This window comes from Mixophyes fleayi, chromosome 3 (genome assembly GCF_038048845.1).
Source record: "Mixophyes fleayi isolate aMixFle1 chromosome 3, aMixFle1.hap1, whole genome shotgun sequence".
Lineage (NCBI taxonomy): Eukaryota > Metazoa > Chordata > Amphibia > Anura > Limnodynastidae > Mixophyes > Mixophyes fleayi.
This window is the reverse complement of record NC_134404.1, coordinates 275,179,967-275,196,473: the sequence shown is the minus strand read 5'-3', so window position 1 is coordinate 275,196,473 and position 16,507 is coordinate 275,179,967. Positions and strand designations below refer to the sequence as shown.

The following is a 16,507-nucleotide window of genomic DNA, read 5'->3' as shown; positions in this document are numbered from 1 at the left end:
GCCCTCCAGGTGTTGTGAAACTACAAGTCCCAGCATGCCCTTCCAGCTATCAACTGGTTGTTTACTGGCAAAGCATGCTGGGGCTTGTAGTTTCAGAACATCTGGAGGGCCGCAGGTTGGACAGGCCTGATCTAAGAGGTGTTTTGAGATGAAACAGTGTAAGGTGAAGACATGAAATATGAAGTATTCATTGTGGAAATCGTAAAACAGAAAACTACTGGCAACCATATCTGTCCTTCCCTCTTTATCTTATGTAAACCTTCTTCGTCTTCTGATTCTCGAGAAGGCTGTAACTTTCGTGCTGCAGGGACTTGTGTTTATCTGCCAGTTCTGAGTAGCTGTGTAGCCCGATGTTTTCTTTAGCATCACGTTCGCTGCTTGAAGCAGAGCCAAGAAACTTGTTTCCTATGTTTGGCAGCAGCTGCTGCCACCAGGGATACAGTGGAAATCAAAGAAGGAATAGAGATAGAAAAAGCAATGACAGTTGAACTCACTTGGTCCAGCAGCAGAACGGAGATGATATTGAGTTGATCTTCTAGCTAAACAGTCCTGTCCTTGGTATGATGACACTCCTCAGCATCACCTTGCAATTTCCCACTGCCTTCACAAAATTTTAACGGCTTTATATTTCTGAGAAGATAATTAAAGGAGACGCAGGGCACAGAGTTAATCTAAAGAGCACCCATCACTAAACGAATGGATAATTAATGAAAGCAGATCTATGCTTGGCATGATATATGTACAAAATCACAAACTAAATTAGTTTCTTTCAGTTTTGTATGGTAACGGGTTTATAGAAAATTGCCAAAATCATTATATTTCTAGAAAGGGAGAGTGTAAAATTTAAATATTTTTTTAATACTCATTGTTATTACTGTTCATTAATATTTGGAATTGACATCAGTGCTTACCCAAACCTATGGTTTCTCACTAAATGTTTTCTTAACTCTTTTTTGCTCCTATTTTGGTAGTGGGTTTAAAAGTTGGAGACATTTAATCTGATCACTTTTTATTGAAACTGAGAAAGATATCCACATGTATAGGGGACAAACTATTAAATGCAATCAAAAGTAGATGGCCAAAATGAGCACAATTATCTTAAGTGCAATTTCTTGACCCAAAAGCAATCAGATTGAACCTGATTGAAGTATGTGTATTTTTAATAGGATTATTAAAGTCTGACAATCCTATAACTCTATTGGAATGCACTGCAAATATATATGCTCCAAAATTGTAATGTACATGAAAGAATAGCTTGTTTTTGACAAATAGCTAACAAATGACATCAATATACAATCGTTCATTCAGAATGAAAAAAAATAAATAAATAGTGCGTGTGTCAAGATTTGGGATAAAAACTCTCAGAAGCAGGGCTCTCCTCTGCAATACTCCAATGACTAAAATGCAGACGCATAAAATAGTAACATGTAGGAAATACCCAACGTTATAAAAAGTGACACACAAGAAATCCTGACACCTGAAATACTCATTTGTAATAAATGCTGACCTAAGAAAACGGCAACAGTGTGATTGCCAACACTAGACAAACCAGCCGGGGTGGGTGGCACTATAGCAGGGGGACACACAGCAGGGGGTCCCCCTGACATAATGACAACCAACCCCAGGCTGTTCAGTACTAGGCTTGATTCCCTAGGGAGTCTGGTGTGCAAAAAAAATTGTGCAGGCCCCCCTTCTATTAACACCCAGCCCAGTGCTGAAAGCACTAGCGCTCTTCATACATCACTGGGGCGGTGGGTGTAGGATAACATATTGAAATTGAAAATAAAAATATGAAAACAGCATTTTAGTTTGTGGAACTAGAAGTCACAACCATCCCGGGCTGCCATTAACAGTCTGGGCATGCTGGTGCTTGTAGAACTTCAAGGACCCTTTAGGTCATCGGAACTGAACACATTGAGATAAACTCACTTTGATCCAGGAGGAAAGATTGTCCTGCACACAGGAGAGACTTCCTTTTAGTAAACTCATTGGAGGAGAATATTGGGAGCAGCCATATACATTAGATATAAAAAGTCTAAACATTTCAGTTATTTGTGAAGTACAGCCTGAAATCTAGATACATGTCAGAACTTTTAACCAACAAAATTCAAGTGAAGAACAATTGACAATTTTTAGAAACAAGTGAAAATAAATACCCTGGTTGCATAAAAGTGTACACACTCTTTCATAATTGAACAGTAGCTATGTTCAGCGTTAACTAATCACATTTGAAATCCTGTTTAAAGGTAATTAGCATATACCTGTCAACAAAGAGAGTGATTGTGATTACCCCAAATAAAGATCATCTGTTCCTGTAGGATATACTAGCATAGTCTGCAAGGAGCTTTCAAAACATTTATGGGATCTTATTGCTGAAAAGTACTACTCAGGAGTGGTTTTAAAAGAATTTCACTGGCATTACATGTACCATGGAACACTGAAGACTATCATCAGTAAGTATAGAAAGTGTGGCATGACATTGCCAAAATCAGAACATTCCTCCAAAGTTGATGACAGGGCAAGGAGAAAACTCATCAGGGCGGCTACAGCAACATTAAAGAAGCTGCAGGAATTTCTGGCAGCAACTGGTCACTTCCTGCATGGGGCATCAATCTCCAGTTCTCTGCGCATGTCTGGGCTATGGGTCAGGGTGAAGCCATTTCTCACAAAGAACGAACATTCAAGCCAATTGCGCAAAAATAAATACATTAAATCACCCAAACCTTGCGGGGAAATGTCTTATGGTCAGATGAGACAAAGATTGAACTTTTTGGCCTTAATTCTAAGAGATATGTTTGGCGTAAACACAACACAGCTCATCTCCCAAAGAACACCATACCTACAGTGAAGCATGGTGGCACCATGCTTTAGGCTGCTTCACTTCAGCTGGGATAGAGAGCATAATGAACAGCTCCAAATATCAAGATATTTTGGCATGAGACCTGCTGTCAGAAAGCTGAAGATGGAAGAGGAATTTCATGATAATGATGCAAAGCACACATCCAAGTCAACCAACGAATAGCTTCAGAAAGGAAGACCAAAGTTATAGAATGGCCCAGTCAGAGTCCAGACCTCAGTTCCATTGAACACCTGTGGAATGACATAGAGAGCTGTGCACATGACATCCCCTCACTATTTGATGGACCTTTAACTGTTTTGCAGGGAAGAGTGGGATAGAAATGTCAATTCCAGGTGTGGAAATTTGACAGCGGCTCACTGCTATAATACAAGCAAAAAAGACGCCTTCGGTTTATGGGTGTGAACATTTATGCAACTGGCGTATTGTAGGATTTTTATTTTTTCCAAAAAATAGTTTTCGCTTTTCACTTGAAATTTGTTGGTTGCAAGGTCATATTAAGGGTGAATGTGTTCATTTAAATACGTCCGGACAAAAGATTTCTGGAACTCATCAGATCAATCTCCACAGTTTTAGAGCTAGTAGTTGCTAATAAAATAAAATTATAGCTTGTTCACATTTGTATCTTGAAAACATGACAAAAGTCAAAACGCATGTACTAAGTATAATTTTTTATTGGAGAAAATGTATGACCACTTCTTTCCTAAATAAATATACACATAGTAAGCACAATATAAACAAAATATTTTTTTTTTGCTTAACTGATTGCAAAGAAATGTTGAAGTCCTAAAAACAGAAATTTAGACTTCTACACGTCAGACTCGATGTGTGATTTTTTTTGCATTCATGTGAAAATTACAATTGCTTTTTTCTGTAGAAGACAAATATGGAGTGGATTTGTGTGACTGGATATGTGTATAACCTGTACATAACGGAACCAGCACACGACAAGAAAGTGCATAACAAACAAAAAAAAAACAAAGGGTAAAGCAAGCAGCATAATATATATATATATATATATATATATATATATATATATATATATATATATATATATATATATATATATATATGAAAAAGTGTCAAACATTAACAAAATAACTTTAAACACTGGTTACAATCGTTTCCAAAACAATTGAGACTGCACGTCTTTAACAAAAACAAGCTGCAGAAGTGTTGTATCTTCTAGAGAGGAACTTCGTAAAATGTGTATTAGTAATATGCCTTGTCTGCACTGAAGATAATTTGATGCATTCAATATATGTTTTAGTGCATCAAAAATAGAACAATTGCAGTTGCAGGTATGTGCGTGTGTGTCTATACGCTGTCAGTACAATTTGTGTGTTTAACAACACAATTCAATAGGCATTATTTAACTGGGACGCATCTAAAAATGCAAAAGAAAGGCATATTTATCCATTCATGTGTTCATGTGTACACACCCTTTAGGCTCGTTCACAAATAAGCGCTGAAACAATGGGTAAAGTGCATGAAAACTACCATGCTTTAGATGCGTTTCAAATGTGTCTTCCATGCATTGAGCTTTTAACAATGCAATCTATTATACCGGTAGCGTGCATAAATACTTGAGAAATAGGACATGTCGTGTTTTAGATTTTAAGACATGGCATTAAAATATTAGAACACAATGTGGGGAACAGCACTCAAATCTTATTTTACTAATTTTTCCATACATTTATTAACATGTGAAAAGCACAAAAAAAAGCATGTAAATATGAACGAGCCCTTATAATATCACTCTTTTACTATTAGTTAGGATGAAGTTTGGTGATGCAATTAAAAGCATTTAGTTATTATATGTCATGGCAAGATTGTGTTCTCTGGAATCAACATGTTTAAGAGGACTAATTTTATTAAACTCTAAATTTGTCCTGGTAAAACATAAATTAAATATCTTCTGCATGTGAGCTGAAGTGTTAATGTTGTCTAAAATAACCTTTTTCCTGGATGAACAATTGTTCATGAGAATGTAGCCTATAAATTCATTATGACCATAACGGAGACTTGAGGCTTTGTAATTCATGCCTCAGTCATGTTAACAGGGAGGCAGCCATTTTGTGGGGTTTCACTGCTCAAGTGCACAGACTGACGGCTTTTCTGGGGAAAATGTGGCCTTCCTATTCCTGGTTTCTGCCCTATTGATGTAACTGGCACAGGGTCTATTTTTACCAGCCAGGCTGTTAAAATACTGGCCTGGTGTTAACTCTAGGTTCAGCTCACAAATTGCCGGCCTCCACTTTCTGTAGTCGCTGTGCACACGTTAATGTTATATCCAAAAGGTTATACATACTTGAGCTGGGTGGTGAATGGGGTGTATGCTTGGAGAGGCTTAGAATCAATCAAACAAACCATTTAAGGAAGTGACAGCACCAAGTACCTATAGTGTGAAGTAATGTAACCAGTTTAGCCTCCACTGTTTGAGGCACATCCAGACATTCATAAACAAGATTACCATTCATTATATGAAAAGTTTGAGCTTTTCCTAGGTATATAATAATGAGGACAACATATACCATTGCCCAATAAGTGATATAAGGCAGATGATGGAAGCCAGTATAATTTATATCCTATTACTATTGGAGTTTCCTGCGATAAATATATTATATACGATTTTAGAAAAAGTCTTTCCTCACATTTAAGTGCTTTCGGATGTTAAAGGCACATTAAAGTTTCTTCTGAATTACTGATAGCATCATCACCCACAACAGTGTGCAGGAACAAAGCACTGTCTGAAATGTTTAAATTATTGTAGCAAACCACTTTCCTTTACAAAAGGCTTGGAAAGCAAGGTTAGAAAAACGTAGAGGATGTCCTGCTCCCTCTTCCATAAATTAGTTTGGCAAATTAGATATTCTCAAGTATCCAGTCCTCATTGGAAATGGCAGGTACAGTTAAAGTAAGGTTTCCTTCAGAGTCCTCCCTTCCGCCTTTATGGAGGCCACCAGCATCTTGATAGTACTCGTCTTCCTCATCGAAATATCCATTTTCCATGGCGTATGTACATTCTGCGCTAGATGCCGCCTGACAAGCACCTTTATATTCCTGGATTGATTCATAAAGTGAATACAGTTGACAAAGGAGAGACATGTCAAGTTGTCTTAGCCCAACCTGAGAAGACAAACAAATTGATCATGTATTTATACCAAGTAAAACACTACACTGCAATATAATATATTACAAGCATGCAGGGCCCACATGAACATCTCTTAAACAGCACTCAAACAGTGGACAGCTTTAAGTAAGGGCAATAAAATTGTAGACACTCTCTTTCCAACCACAGTGACTATTCACAATACATTTTCAAAAAGTATGGTTTTCCACCCAAATCACAATTGAACTTTTATCCCAAAGGTCAGACTCTTCTACAAGAAAAAAAATAAATAAAAATGATTCTGAAGTAGCTGTCATTAAGATATTCATAAAAACCAAATGTGTGATATTGGTTAGTTACTGGGTAACTTGTTTTTGCATCATCAGACTTATATACTAAATTTAAATGTAAAGGTTAAAAAAAAAAAAAAAAAAAAGAAGAAGAAAGTGTAAGTCTGTACTTCTGCATTCCTTGTAGAAAAGTTTCCATCTGTCATTCATAATTTATTTACAACGTGTAAACAGTGATGTGAATGATTAAACAGTCTCTGTTAAGTGCAGAGTAATATGTTAGTGCTATATAAATAAAGGTTAATTAATAAATAAAATACGGTTATATCCACCTTTGTTTTAATCCTCCCTTTATTTAGGTGTCTGCATCAAGGTTTTACTAAATTACCACAATGTAATACAAAAACCTAAAACCAATATTATAAGGTATGTACGTACAACACTAAACATAGGACTAGGTTGGAACAAATGTGCACCGCTCACATCCAAACCCCCATCTGATGTATTTAGGAAACAGCTTTTAGAACAAACAGGGCGTTACCACCTAGAAAGCAACCTGTTATTTGTTTCCTATATGTTGGTACTAAAAACATTTGCAGGACAATAACTATTTTACCCAATTGTTTATCAGTAAATGAGGCATTAAACTCTGTTAGGTAGAGATACAAATCTCTTTCTAAAAAAACCCCAAAATAAATATAAACTAAAAGGGAAAAAAAAATTAGATGTCTTAGGACCCTCTCCAAGGAAGGCCATTTCAAAAATCAGTAAGAGGTGGAAGATGGGAGTTCCTCTCAAGTGATGATAAAAAAAAAAGGTTTACCCTGCATAAATATCCATGTGTCTGGTCTCATCCAGTTTTACAACACCCTCACAGACTCTGAAGGGGCCAGAGATAAAGGACACAAAATGGACCACACTCTACACTCCTTCCATTGTGAGAAGCAGACAAAGATAGTGGTTACTATGAAGGGATGTGAGGCTACATCTGAGTGTGATGGAGCCTAGTAGTTTACTTTTTGCAACGTTTACTCCCCACTCACCCATGCTGGCTGTGAAATGACCAGTCTAATATTTTGTGTGGCACTGAGACTTGGTAATACATAAAGGTTAGGGACATACACTCCGCCTTTGGTTTTCGGAGGTTTTGAAAAGTGTATATTTGAGTCTGAAAGATTTCTTTTCCCATATGTATCTAATGAGTGCCAAATGTAAGGCTTTGAAAACTGGATGTGGCTATTTATTTGGAAAAAGCTGCATGACATTCAAAATCCTAGTGAAAGTGGCCATGTGAAATCAAGAGAAGGATTGAGAGTCCCATTTTCTGACCTCTGTTACTATTCTGACTAGAAGCATAGGCAAACCGAGGGGGGGGGGGGGGGGGGTTCCTAGTGCCTGGAAACCCCCCCCCCCCCAAGCCTGGGGCACTGTATAATTGAGGTGCTAGACCCTGCCCCCACTTCACAGAGCTCTGCTTGAAAACAATAGTGCACGCAGCATTGCCGATGTATATTATGGGGATAGGAAGAGTTGGAGAGCAGCCAAGCACTGTCTAAAATTATAGCCCCCATGCATTCTGGTCACGCCCACTAGCGGCGTGGTGTGGAAACCCCCCTCTACAAATCCTGCGTTTGCCCCTGAGAAGGGATGCAAAAACAGCTCATAATTCTCCTTTTATTTAGGTGTCTGCACCAAGGTTTTACTAAATTACCACAATGTAATACAAAAACCCAAAAACCAATATTATAAAGTATGTACGTACAACACTAAACATAGGACTAGGTTGGAACAAATGTGCCCTGCTCGCATCCAAACCCCTATCTGATGTATTTAGGAAACAGCGTATTTAGGAAACATGTGAAGCAATGAGCACACCAAAGAAAGCTAAATCAGTCTATGACCGTTGTAAGGTCCAGTTTCACTTTCATTCTATATCAGAGATTCAGATTTAAGCCTATTGTATGAAACAAACCAGAGTCCAACAATATTTTTGGTAATATTTCCCACTTCAGTAACATTTTAAATGTGCAAATACAAATTAAACCCACCTTAAAATATAACAAACACCACAAATTATCATCAAACTGTAATTTAGTGCACCATGCTTAAAATATACTAAAATTACCCCAGTCTTTCCCCAGGCTGCCTCACATGGGAAGAGACCTTTGGTGATAATGCTTCTATAAATTACATTTTCAAAGAGCAGCAGCAAAAAGTTTTGTTTAAAAACTAACTATTTTCAGAACTTTCTTTATAGGAAATCTTGTACATATAGGGCCTGAGTCATTAAGGAGAGCAAAGCATAAAAAGGAGTTAGTTTGCAACTGGGCAAAACCTTGTTGCATTGGACGGGGAGGTAAATGTTCTAGATCAACTTTGAATTTCAGTGTAAAAATCAAGCTGTCAAGTATTTGTGTGCTACATGAAAAGACAGCCAGTATTCAACTTATGTGCAAAATAATAAACTAATTTGCACCCCTTGCATTGTACACATGGTTTGTCCCAGAGAACATTTACTCCTTCCCCCCCCCCCTTACTTTCCTTAATGACCCAGGCCCGTAAAGTCAAATCTGTAAGTGGAAAGTTACAAAAAGCACAAAAAAAGGGGAACTAAATGCTAGCGTTTGAGTAATCAGCTCTGCTTGTATGAGTATTTCTCTTATAGTCACTGTGAGGATCACTGCTAAACTATTTAATAAGGAGTGAAATTATAAGGGCAGTGTGGGAAAATATTTATTTTTATTTAGTTGTATATATGTTCGGTTTGATGTTCCAAATTACACACAAAAAAAATAATAATTCTGAAAACCCCAAGTCCCAAGAATTGTAAATAAATTCCACATCTATACTTAAATTAGACTGTATTATAATTAAGGTAGTAGGGGCTGGCTAAGAGGTCATATTGCCATTAAAACAGTTCAAAACTAGTGTTCCACATGACTGGATTGGAGGAAGCCAGGCAGTTAAAATATTTTGTTGTTTGTCTGCTAGGCTGTTGCCACCAATGACCTCTACAGAAAACAAAAGAAACAGACTTAGAAACAGCAAAGTGTGTTTCTCTTCTGTCCATGGTATTCCCTCTCTTTCATTTCTCAGGGCAGGGCTTGTCCACCCAACAAAGTTCTGGTGTGGCTCCATGCCAAACACCAGCTGTTACCTTAATGTGGACATCCACATTTTGAAAATATCGGCCTCTTTTCTCTAGATGGCCCCAAAAAAGTATCTGGGTGATGCGTCTCCGCTAATAGTGAACCCACAAGTGATGTAGGGCTCCCATAACCCCTTCTTTTCCCAGTACAATATTTATCTGGAAGTGCTTGTTTTTCTAGAATTCCGAGACGTATTGACAGTAAATTATGAAAATGAATGCAAATAGGTTTTATACTACACATATACACCATATATGGCGTAATGGCTTGGTTTATAGACTTGCTAAGGTTCATGTCAAAATGATGGTACCCTTCGGTCACGGAAGTTTTTAACCCCCTCAGCAGAGACTCCGCCTACTTTGTAAATGACCTGACTACAAGGCTGGTTGTCAGTAGTGGAAAATCAATTAACCTTAAAAGCTTGAAATTTTCCTTTTAACTAATTTTTATAACATGCGACACCATTCACCGTCAAGCATCTATGATTTATATAACTAATAAGTAATAGTGTGTACTTAGAAACTGTTACCTGGAATGACAATAAAACCAAATTGGAATAATCCAACAAATTGGTCATGCTAATGTATTTCATGTATTAATTGCTTTACTACATCTTATCAGTGTCAGCTTTTTGCTTATTGTATCTCAACACAATATACCAAAAGCTTGGAACTATTGACAATAGCTGGACATATCCTAGTATTTATCTCCCTGAATAGTAAAACAATTAGGTCATGAATTCCACGGAAATCCCATGGTTTTACCCACTTAAGTTTCACAATGCATATGTGCTCAGTTAGTACAGGAACTGTGCTGAGAACATGTGGTACTTATTTCACTGCAGACACATTAATGGGATGTCACTATCTGTTTCTCACAATTCTCACACAGAAGAATTTTTGGTGAAGGATCGAGAGGGCCAGACGGGCGGGGCACACCTTAGTAACTTATGTATCGTCAGCGTGATTGCTTAGGGCACAACTAAATATAGGAGTCAATTATAAAATGAATGGAAATGCAAACATGATCTTCTGTGTTGCTAATGACCTTTATAGATTAATATTTGTCTATATATCCCTCCTATACTGTACTAATTCTGCAACGCAGACTGAAGTAGGAAAATCCTATACAAAATGGTTAGCAAAGTACTATGGAAAAATTATAAATACCAATAAGGTGGGGATTCAACATAGCTGTGGAAAAATAAACTGTAGCTGAAGATTTAATATAATCAGGGGTGCTTTCTTATGAACCATTTAACACTAAAAACAATGTTACAACAACTTAATTGTTAACAAACAAAAATACAATAAAAAAGAAAAACAAAAAAAAAATTGATGCCTGTTTTTTAAGGTAGGCATCAGAGCAAGATGAAAATGTTAACACATATTTAATATTGGAATTTTAATGACCCATGTGCAATGAATGCATCATTCCCGTCTCGTAAATTAAAGGGGTGGCACTTTGCTAAATAGATTTTTAACATATGCTCTTAATTTCATAATAAGCACTCATGTGTAAAAATAGCAGATCCGGTTTCTCAATCTTCTTACTGTACCTAAGCCACTCGCCCTAGGCTTCCCATGATTCTCCTAATGACGTAACTAACACTTCACTCCAATTAGTTTCATGTGTCCACGTGACCCTAAACACAAGAGACTTAGCTTATGATTCTAGGCTAAGACCTTTATTACAATAAATTGTCTGTTAATATTCAGCACCTGAGCAAGATCTGAAAAGCAAAAGGAGCGGCAGCATAAGGACAACCTTTATATGAAAGCATTTAAGATAAAGAAATACAATTTCATACTTGGTGGGAACTGTATGCACACAGTCATATAAGAAACAAGTGTACACTGATAGTTACCTCTGAAACAAACTGTTTTGTGGTTCAATTTGCAAACAACCAACAAAACAGTTACACCCCTTTTAATATACAGATTTAGGAGGCAATACTAATTGAAAAGTGACAGATAGCATTTCAGTCATTCAACCAATCATCTTATATGCAGTATAAATGAACAGCCTGTTGATAAAATCTAATTATGAAAGACTGTAGGATCACTTTGTAGGGACCTATTTTCCTGAATGCTTGGGACTAAATTTTCTTTAATTTGGAGCACTGTGCTAAAAGTATACGAAATTAAATGTAAAAAATAACTGTGCCTCTCCCCACACCTTCCCTGATGTATCCCTTTTTCTTAAATTGTTTACCAGGGTTCATTGCAATGACAATAAAAAGAAACTCTCAGTGATTATGTCTGTATGTATGACATTATTATTAGTCAGAAGGGCAGATTTCATTAACTTTTTTCCTTTCTGGTTTTTCAGAACTTCCTGAATAGCAAGTTTCCATGTAAGGAATCCGATACATGTATACATATATAATTTTATAATAAATTAATTGTAACTTACCATCTCCTTCCTAAGTAAAGCGAGTGCAGCATCTAGATTTGGTGGCTTTGGGTGAGCTTGGGAGCTGCCACTTGAACCTCCACGGCTTAAGTCATCCTGAATACGAGACTTCTGTGCATAGACTCTTTCAAGGTCTCTCCAGCCTGACCCTCCACTTGAGTTCAGCAAACCACTAAGGCTCTTTGGCAGTGGAGGCAAGCCCTCCATACAGGGGGTCAATGGGGCAATAGCTGTGTGGGAAGTACTCATCACTTGTTCTCTGATGATAGTAAGATCTCAGCCGTATATTCCTCCTAAAGGATTACAAGATATCTTTAAAATGTCACAAATAAAAAAATGACACTTTTAATACCTTTAGCAATAGGACAATTCAAGGGTCAGATTAGACAACAGGCAAACTAAGAAAGTGCCCTGGGCATAGAACAACTACAAGGGCTTGGAGACAGATTGCAGAAAAGGAGACGACTCCCTGTGCGCACGGGGAGCTGGCGGACCGCCGTGCGCACCGGGAGCTGGAGCACCGCCGAGCGCACCGGGAGCTGGAGTGATATACTGGCAGCAGAAATATTGTAATGAGCAAAATATATGTGGGAGCAGCGATATTGTATTGGGTGCAAGCTATATAGGATAAAGATTAAGAGATTAAAACGGTCTATAAGGAATCTGTGCTAGATTGTTATACTAGAATATTGGTGCAAAATATTGGAATGCTAAACTGATACTACCGACATAGGAATGTAATGGAATCAACGTACACACACAAAATGGGCAAAGAATTTAGAGTAAAGGAAACTTTGTGACATATTGTACCATCTATGCTAAACTGTTTTATATTATGTGTAAGATTGTTATTGAAAATGTTATGTTAATGAAAAAATATATATTATCTTAAATTAAGCTCTGTGTGCAAACTTTCCCGATATTCATATCAATGTCTATGTGGTGTTATGTGTATCTATATCTAAGCTTACATGGGTATCTATTTGGACTGTATGAATGTAGAGGAGAACTGGCTAGAAGGAAATTATATCTACTGATACACACACACATATATACATATATATATATATATATATATATATATACACACACACACACACACACACACACACATCTAGGCTATCTGCTATGGTGTGACAGTTGTATATAGTTATACATACATCTAACTCAAAAAGAATTAGCAATAGCAAAAAAGGAACAATATTTCTGGGTAAACTGGAAACTGCCTTTTGAAGTGATTAATTAATGAGATTAGTTAATAAATGGTCAAAGGATTTGCTTAACTATTAGTCCTTCATTTACACTATAAAAGTCAATTTTAACTGCAAGTTTGGAGTGCATCTCATATTCTGAGCCAGGGACACTGAAAAGTTAATTTTAACAAAAGGGGTAGTTCTTAAGTGCTAGCATGTTAGACTTTGACGCTATGTGCAAGCATCTGTATGGTGCGTCTCTTCGGATTTTTCTGCCTGACTTGCCATCGCCTAGGTTTGCGTACACGTTGGAGTACGCTTAGCAGAACATCTAGGCTCACCAATACAAGACCAAGATGTTTTGCTGTGCGCGTCCAGTGTGCTTTGTAAGTGAGGTCCACAGTGTTTTAGCACGTACTCCAATCTGGCGGATGAGCAAGTCAATTGAAACTAATTAGCTAATTAAACTGTTGCACTCAAGATGCGTACAAATCTGTGCAAGAAAGGCAATTAAAAACTAAATAACTGCACACATATCCAAAGTCCAAACAAGTACATTAATTTTATGTGTTTACTTCCAAGAGTTATTCATTAATAATTACTGCTGTCTGTAGAAAATGGATTGAAAATACAAATTTTTCCTGTCTTCAATGATCTCCTGGGTTTGTGTGACTATTTGTCTTATACATAAAAACTAACTAGCACCCTAGTCTATCACACTCAACCTGTCATCAATCAGACCGAGAAATAAAAAGTTAATACAAAGAGTCATGCAAACATTTTAGGATCAGCACTCTGTCAACATAAAGTTGTAACAATAGTTTTGAGGAATGATTAGTCTGTGACTAATATAGTAATGATTTATATACCATTTTAATTTGTACTTATATACTCACCAGTATAGATTGTTAACTACTTTCTTAATACCCAGTCTTATTTCAAGTTGTAAAGCACTACAGAGTATGCTGGTGCCATATCAATAATTAATAAAATATGCAGTGCAAATATCAAAAACTGGTAGCAGTCACCTACTGAGGGTGAAGGCAACTGGTACCCAGCTGTGTCAGATGCCTTATGTGCCCAAGAGCCACAGACCAAGGCAACAGCCACTGCCTTGGAATGGGTACACAGATGGGCAGACACTAATAGATGTAACTGTTGATAAATAACACTGCATACCATACATAGCACACAAATGATCCCATCTATTATTAATTTAGACATTTCTTACTGTCAGATGATTTCGGGGGAATCTTGCAAGGTTGACAGTCATTGAAAATCATGTATTACAGATATTCTTTGTGAAGAGATCCAGCTCCAATTCATAAGCACCACTGGCAATAATTTAGAAATTACTTACTGCACCCCGTCATTTCTGTGCAAGTCCCACATCACTAGTCACTGACTTTGATCAATAAATCTGCTGTTAGCAAAAATGTATGCTGCCATTGAGCAAATGGTTGTTCAAACGTTATTTGTTCTCAGCACAATAACGCCCTGTTTAAGTTACATTATCATGGCAGCACAGTCAGCAAAAGCCTAAAAATTGTAGAATTGATCCAAGACAATAGAAGATATCAATTTATCACTTTATTTTATATGTTCTATATGGACATATAAAATAAGGTTAGTACCACTTCCTAAATTGTATGTCTGTCCTGCATTGTCCCCATCCTGCCTATGCTCTAACAATCACTGCGATCAGGCCAAAAGGCTTATGGTTCATAGATTGTTATAGATCATTTCATGTCATCTGATTTGTATCTATGTATAATGACTAATTACAGATTATATATATTGTTAAATATTAAATAGAGATACAAATTATGAAATAGATTTATTTATACCTGGCTGTCGCTGACACCTTCTTGTAGGCCTGCTGTGCTGCTCTGCAGAACTATGGTTAGGAGAGTAAATGATTATCTATTGCTGGTCATTCAGTTCAATGGGAATGACCATAGAAAACAAGATGCAGCGATACCTCTGGACAATTAACAATAACCCAGAAAACACGTATCTGATGACCTATGTTTTAAACATATGATGTCTCACATCATCCTCCCTTACAAGGACATTTTGTAGCAGAGTGTGTCCTTACAAGAACAAATTGATATATATCATTAATAATACAATATCATCTTTCCAATTTTGGCACAGAGGATGGATACCAATGCACTATTTAACTGCATGCCCTACAATCCATTTCAGTCATTCCTGTTACTTTTACAAACTACAGACTCCAGGCTACCAAATGATATGTGAATAAGTGAATGATCAAATCGGGGGCCATTCATACAAACCCAGACAGTTAAAGTGCCACTTGTGTTAATGACCACTGCTCATGCTATTGAACTTGAGTCATAAAAGGTTAAGTTAAGTGCACTATCAAGAAGGGTAGAGATACTGTAACATCTGTGGAATATCTGTACTTAACTTTCCGAGTAATGAGAACATATTCAGTTATAACTGATTAGAAAACATATTTAAAATCACAAGGATAATCTGCTTTAATTAGCTTCTTATGTGAACAAATCAATGACACAAGTCTATTCCTGTCTCATATGCAGAGGGTCCATAAAGTCTTAGCATGTGTTGCATATGTCCAATGTAGCAGATGTTTAATAAATTATATTCAACTACACCAAGATAACATTATCACTGATTATTCCTTTATACGATTTCATGATCTAAAGTCTGCATAGATATCAATCACATGCTTTGACCTAGCAGTCTGCCAATGTGACAAGGACAGGGCTGAATGCCTAGCCACAAGCCCATAAATCAGGATTACACAATTTAAACAACCCGAACAAAAGACAGACACACTGCTATTCCTTGGACGTACACTTACAGCTCCTCCTGGACCCAGCTGCAGCAAGCAAATTGGCTTTGTCTGAGATCCTCTTAGGTTAGGAAGATCGTTGTCCTTCTATATGGCAGCCTTGTCCTTCTATTTGGCAGCCTTTTCTGGTCTGTCTATATCCCTGTTTTCACTCCCTCTTCCATACACTTTTTCTCCCTTCCACCGCCGTCTACTCATTCGTCTTTTTCCCTTTTAGTTCCAGTAATTCTCTGCTCACAGCTCTGTTTACGTTGCCTTCCTTACTCCTCCCGTCTGGGATGTGTGGTATGAGCCGGATAAGTACAGTGTGTGTATATACATGAAGGAGAGCTGCTGATGTATGTGTGTGATGGGGGAGGGCGGCGGTGTGCTCTGGTGTGCTCTGCTGTGCAGTGGGTGGGGGTTTAGCGGTGAGCTGGAGGCTGTTGGTGCAGGGAGGAGGGGAGGACTCTCTCTGGAACTCCCAAACCTAGCAGCAGCCTTTCTGCTGGATACTTTACAGGAGGGGATCAAGTATTGTACTTGACAAGCGATAGTTTTTGAAACACAAAACAGTTCTGTCGAGCCAGATGTTCAGTATTTTACAACCTACTTAGAGTAAAATAAGCTATGCTGAAATTAACACAGTTCAGAGGACTGATATTTAACT

At 37.4% G+C, this 16,507-nt stretch overlaps 1 protein-coding gene across 2 annotated transcripts; it reads right to left on the bottom strand.

Annotated features, from left to right (window-relative positions):
- Positions 1 to 3,894: 3,894 nt before the first annotated feature.
- Positions 3,895 to 16,233, bottom strand: FAM89A (family with sequence similarity 89 member A). 2 transcript variants are annotated; one of them, XM_075203636.1, is made up of 3 exons: positions 15,862 to 16,233; positions 11,824 to 12,116; positions 3,895 to 5,986 (listed from the first exon to the last, which is right to left on the bottom strand). In XM_075203636.1, the coding sequence occupies exons 2-3, from the start codon at positions 12,070 to 12,072 to the stop codon at positions 5,723 to 5,725; spliced, it is 513 nt and encodes a 170-aa protein (XP_075059737.1). In that variant the 5' UTR covers positions 12,073 to 12,116; positions 15,862 to 16,233; the 3' UTR covers positions 3,895 to 5,722. The 2 variants fall into 2 exon arrangements, with proteins under 2 accessions (XP_075059737.1, XP_075059736.1); XM_075203635.1 differs by having other exon boundaries at positions 15,868 to 16,233.
- Positions 16,234 to 16,507: the final 274 nt, after the last annotated feature.

Excerpts from the sequence above, each read along its gene's own strand:
- FAM89A (XM_075203636.1), bottom strand. The coding sequence starts at position 12,072 with ATGAGTACTTCCCACACAGCTATTGCCCCATTGACCCCCTGTATGGAG. Across the intron at positions 5,987-11,823 it reads CTTTACTTAGGAAGGAGATG|GTTGGGCTAAGACAACTTGA; the intron begins GTAAGTTACAAT and ends TTGTCTTCTCAG.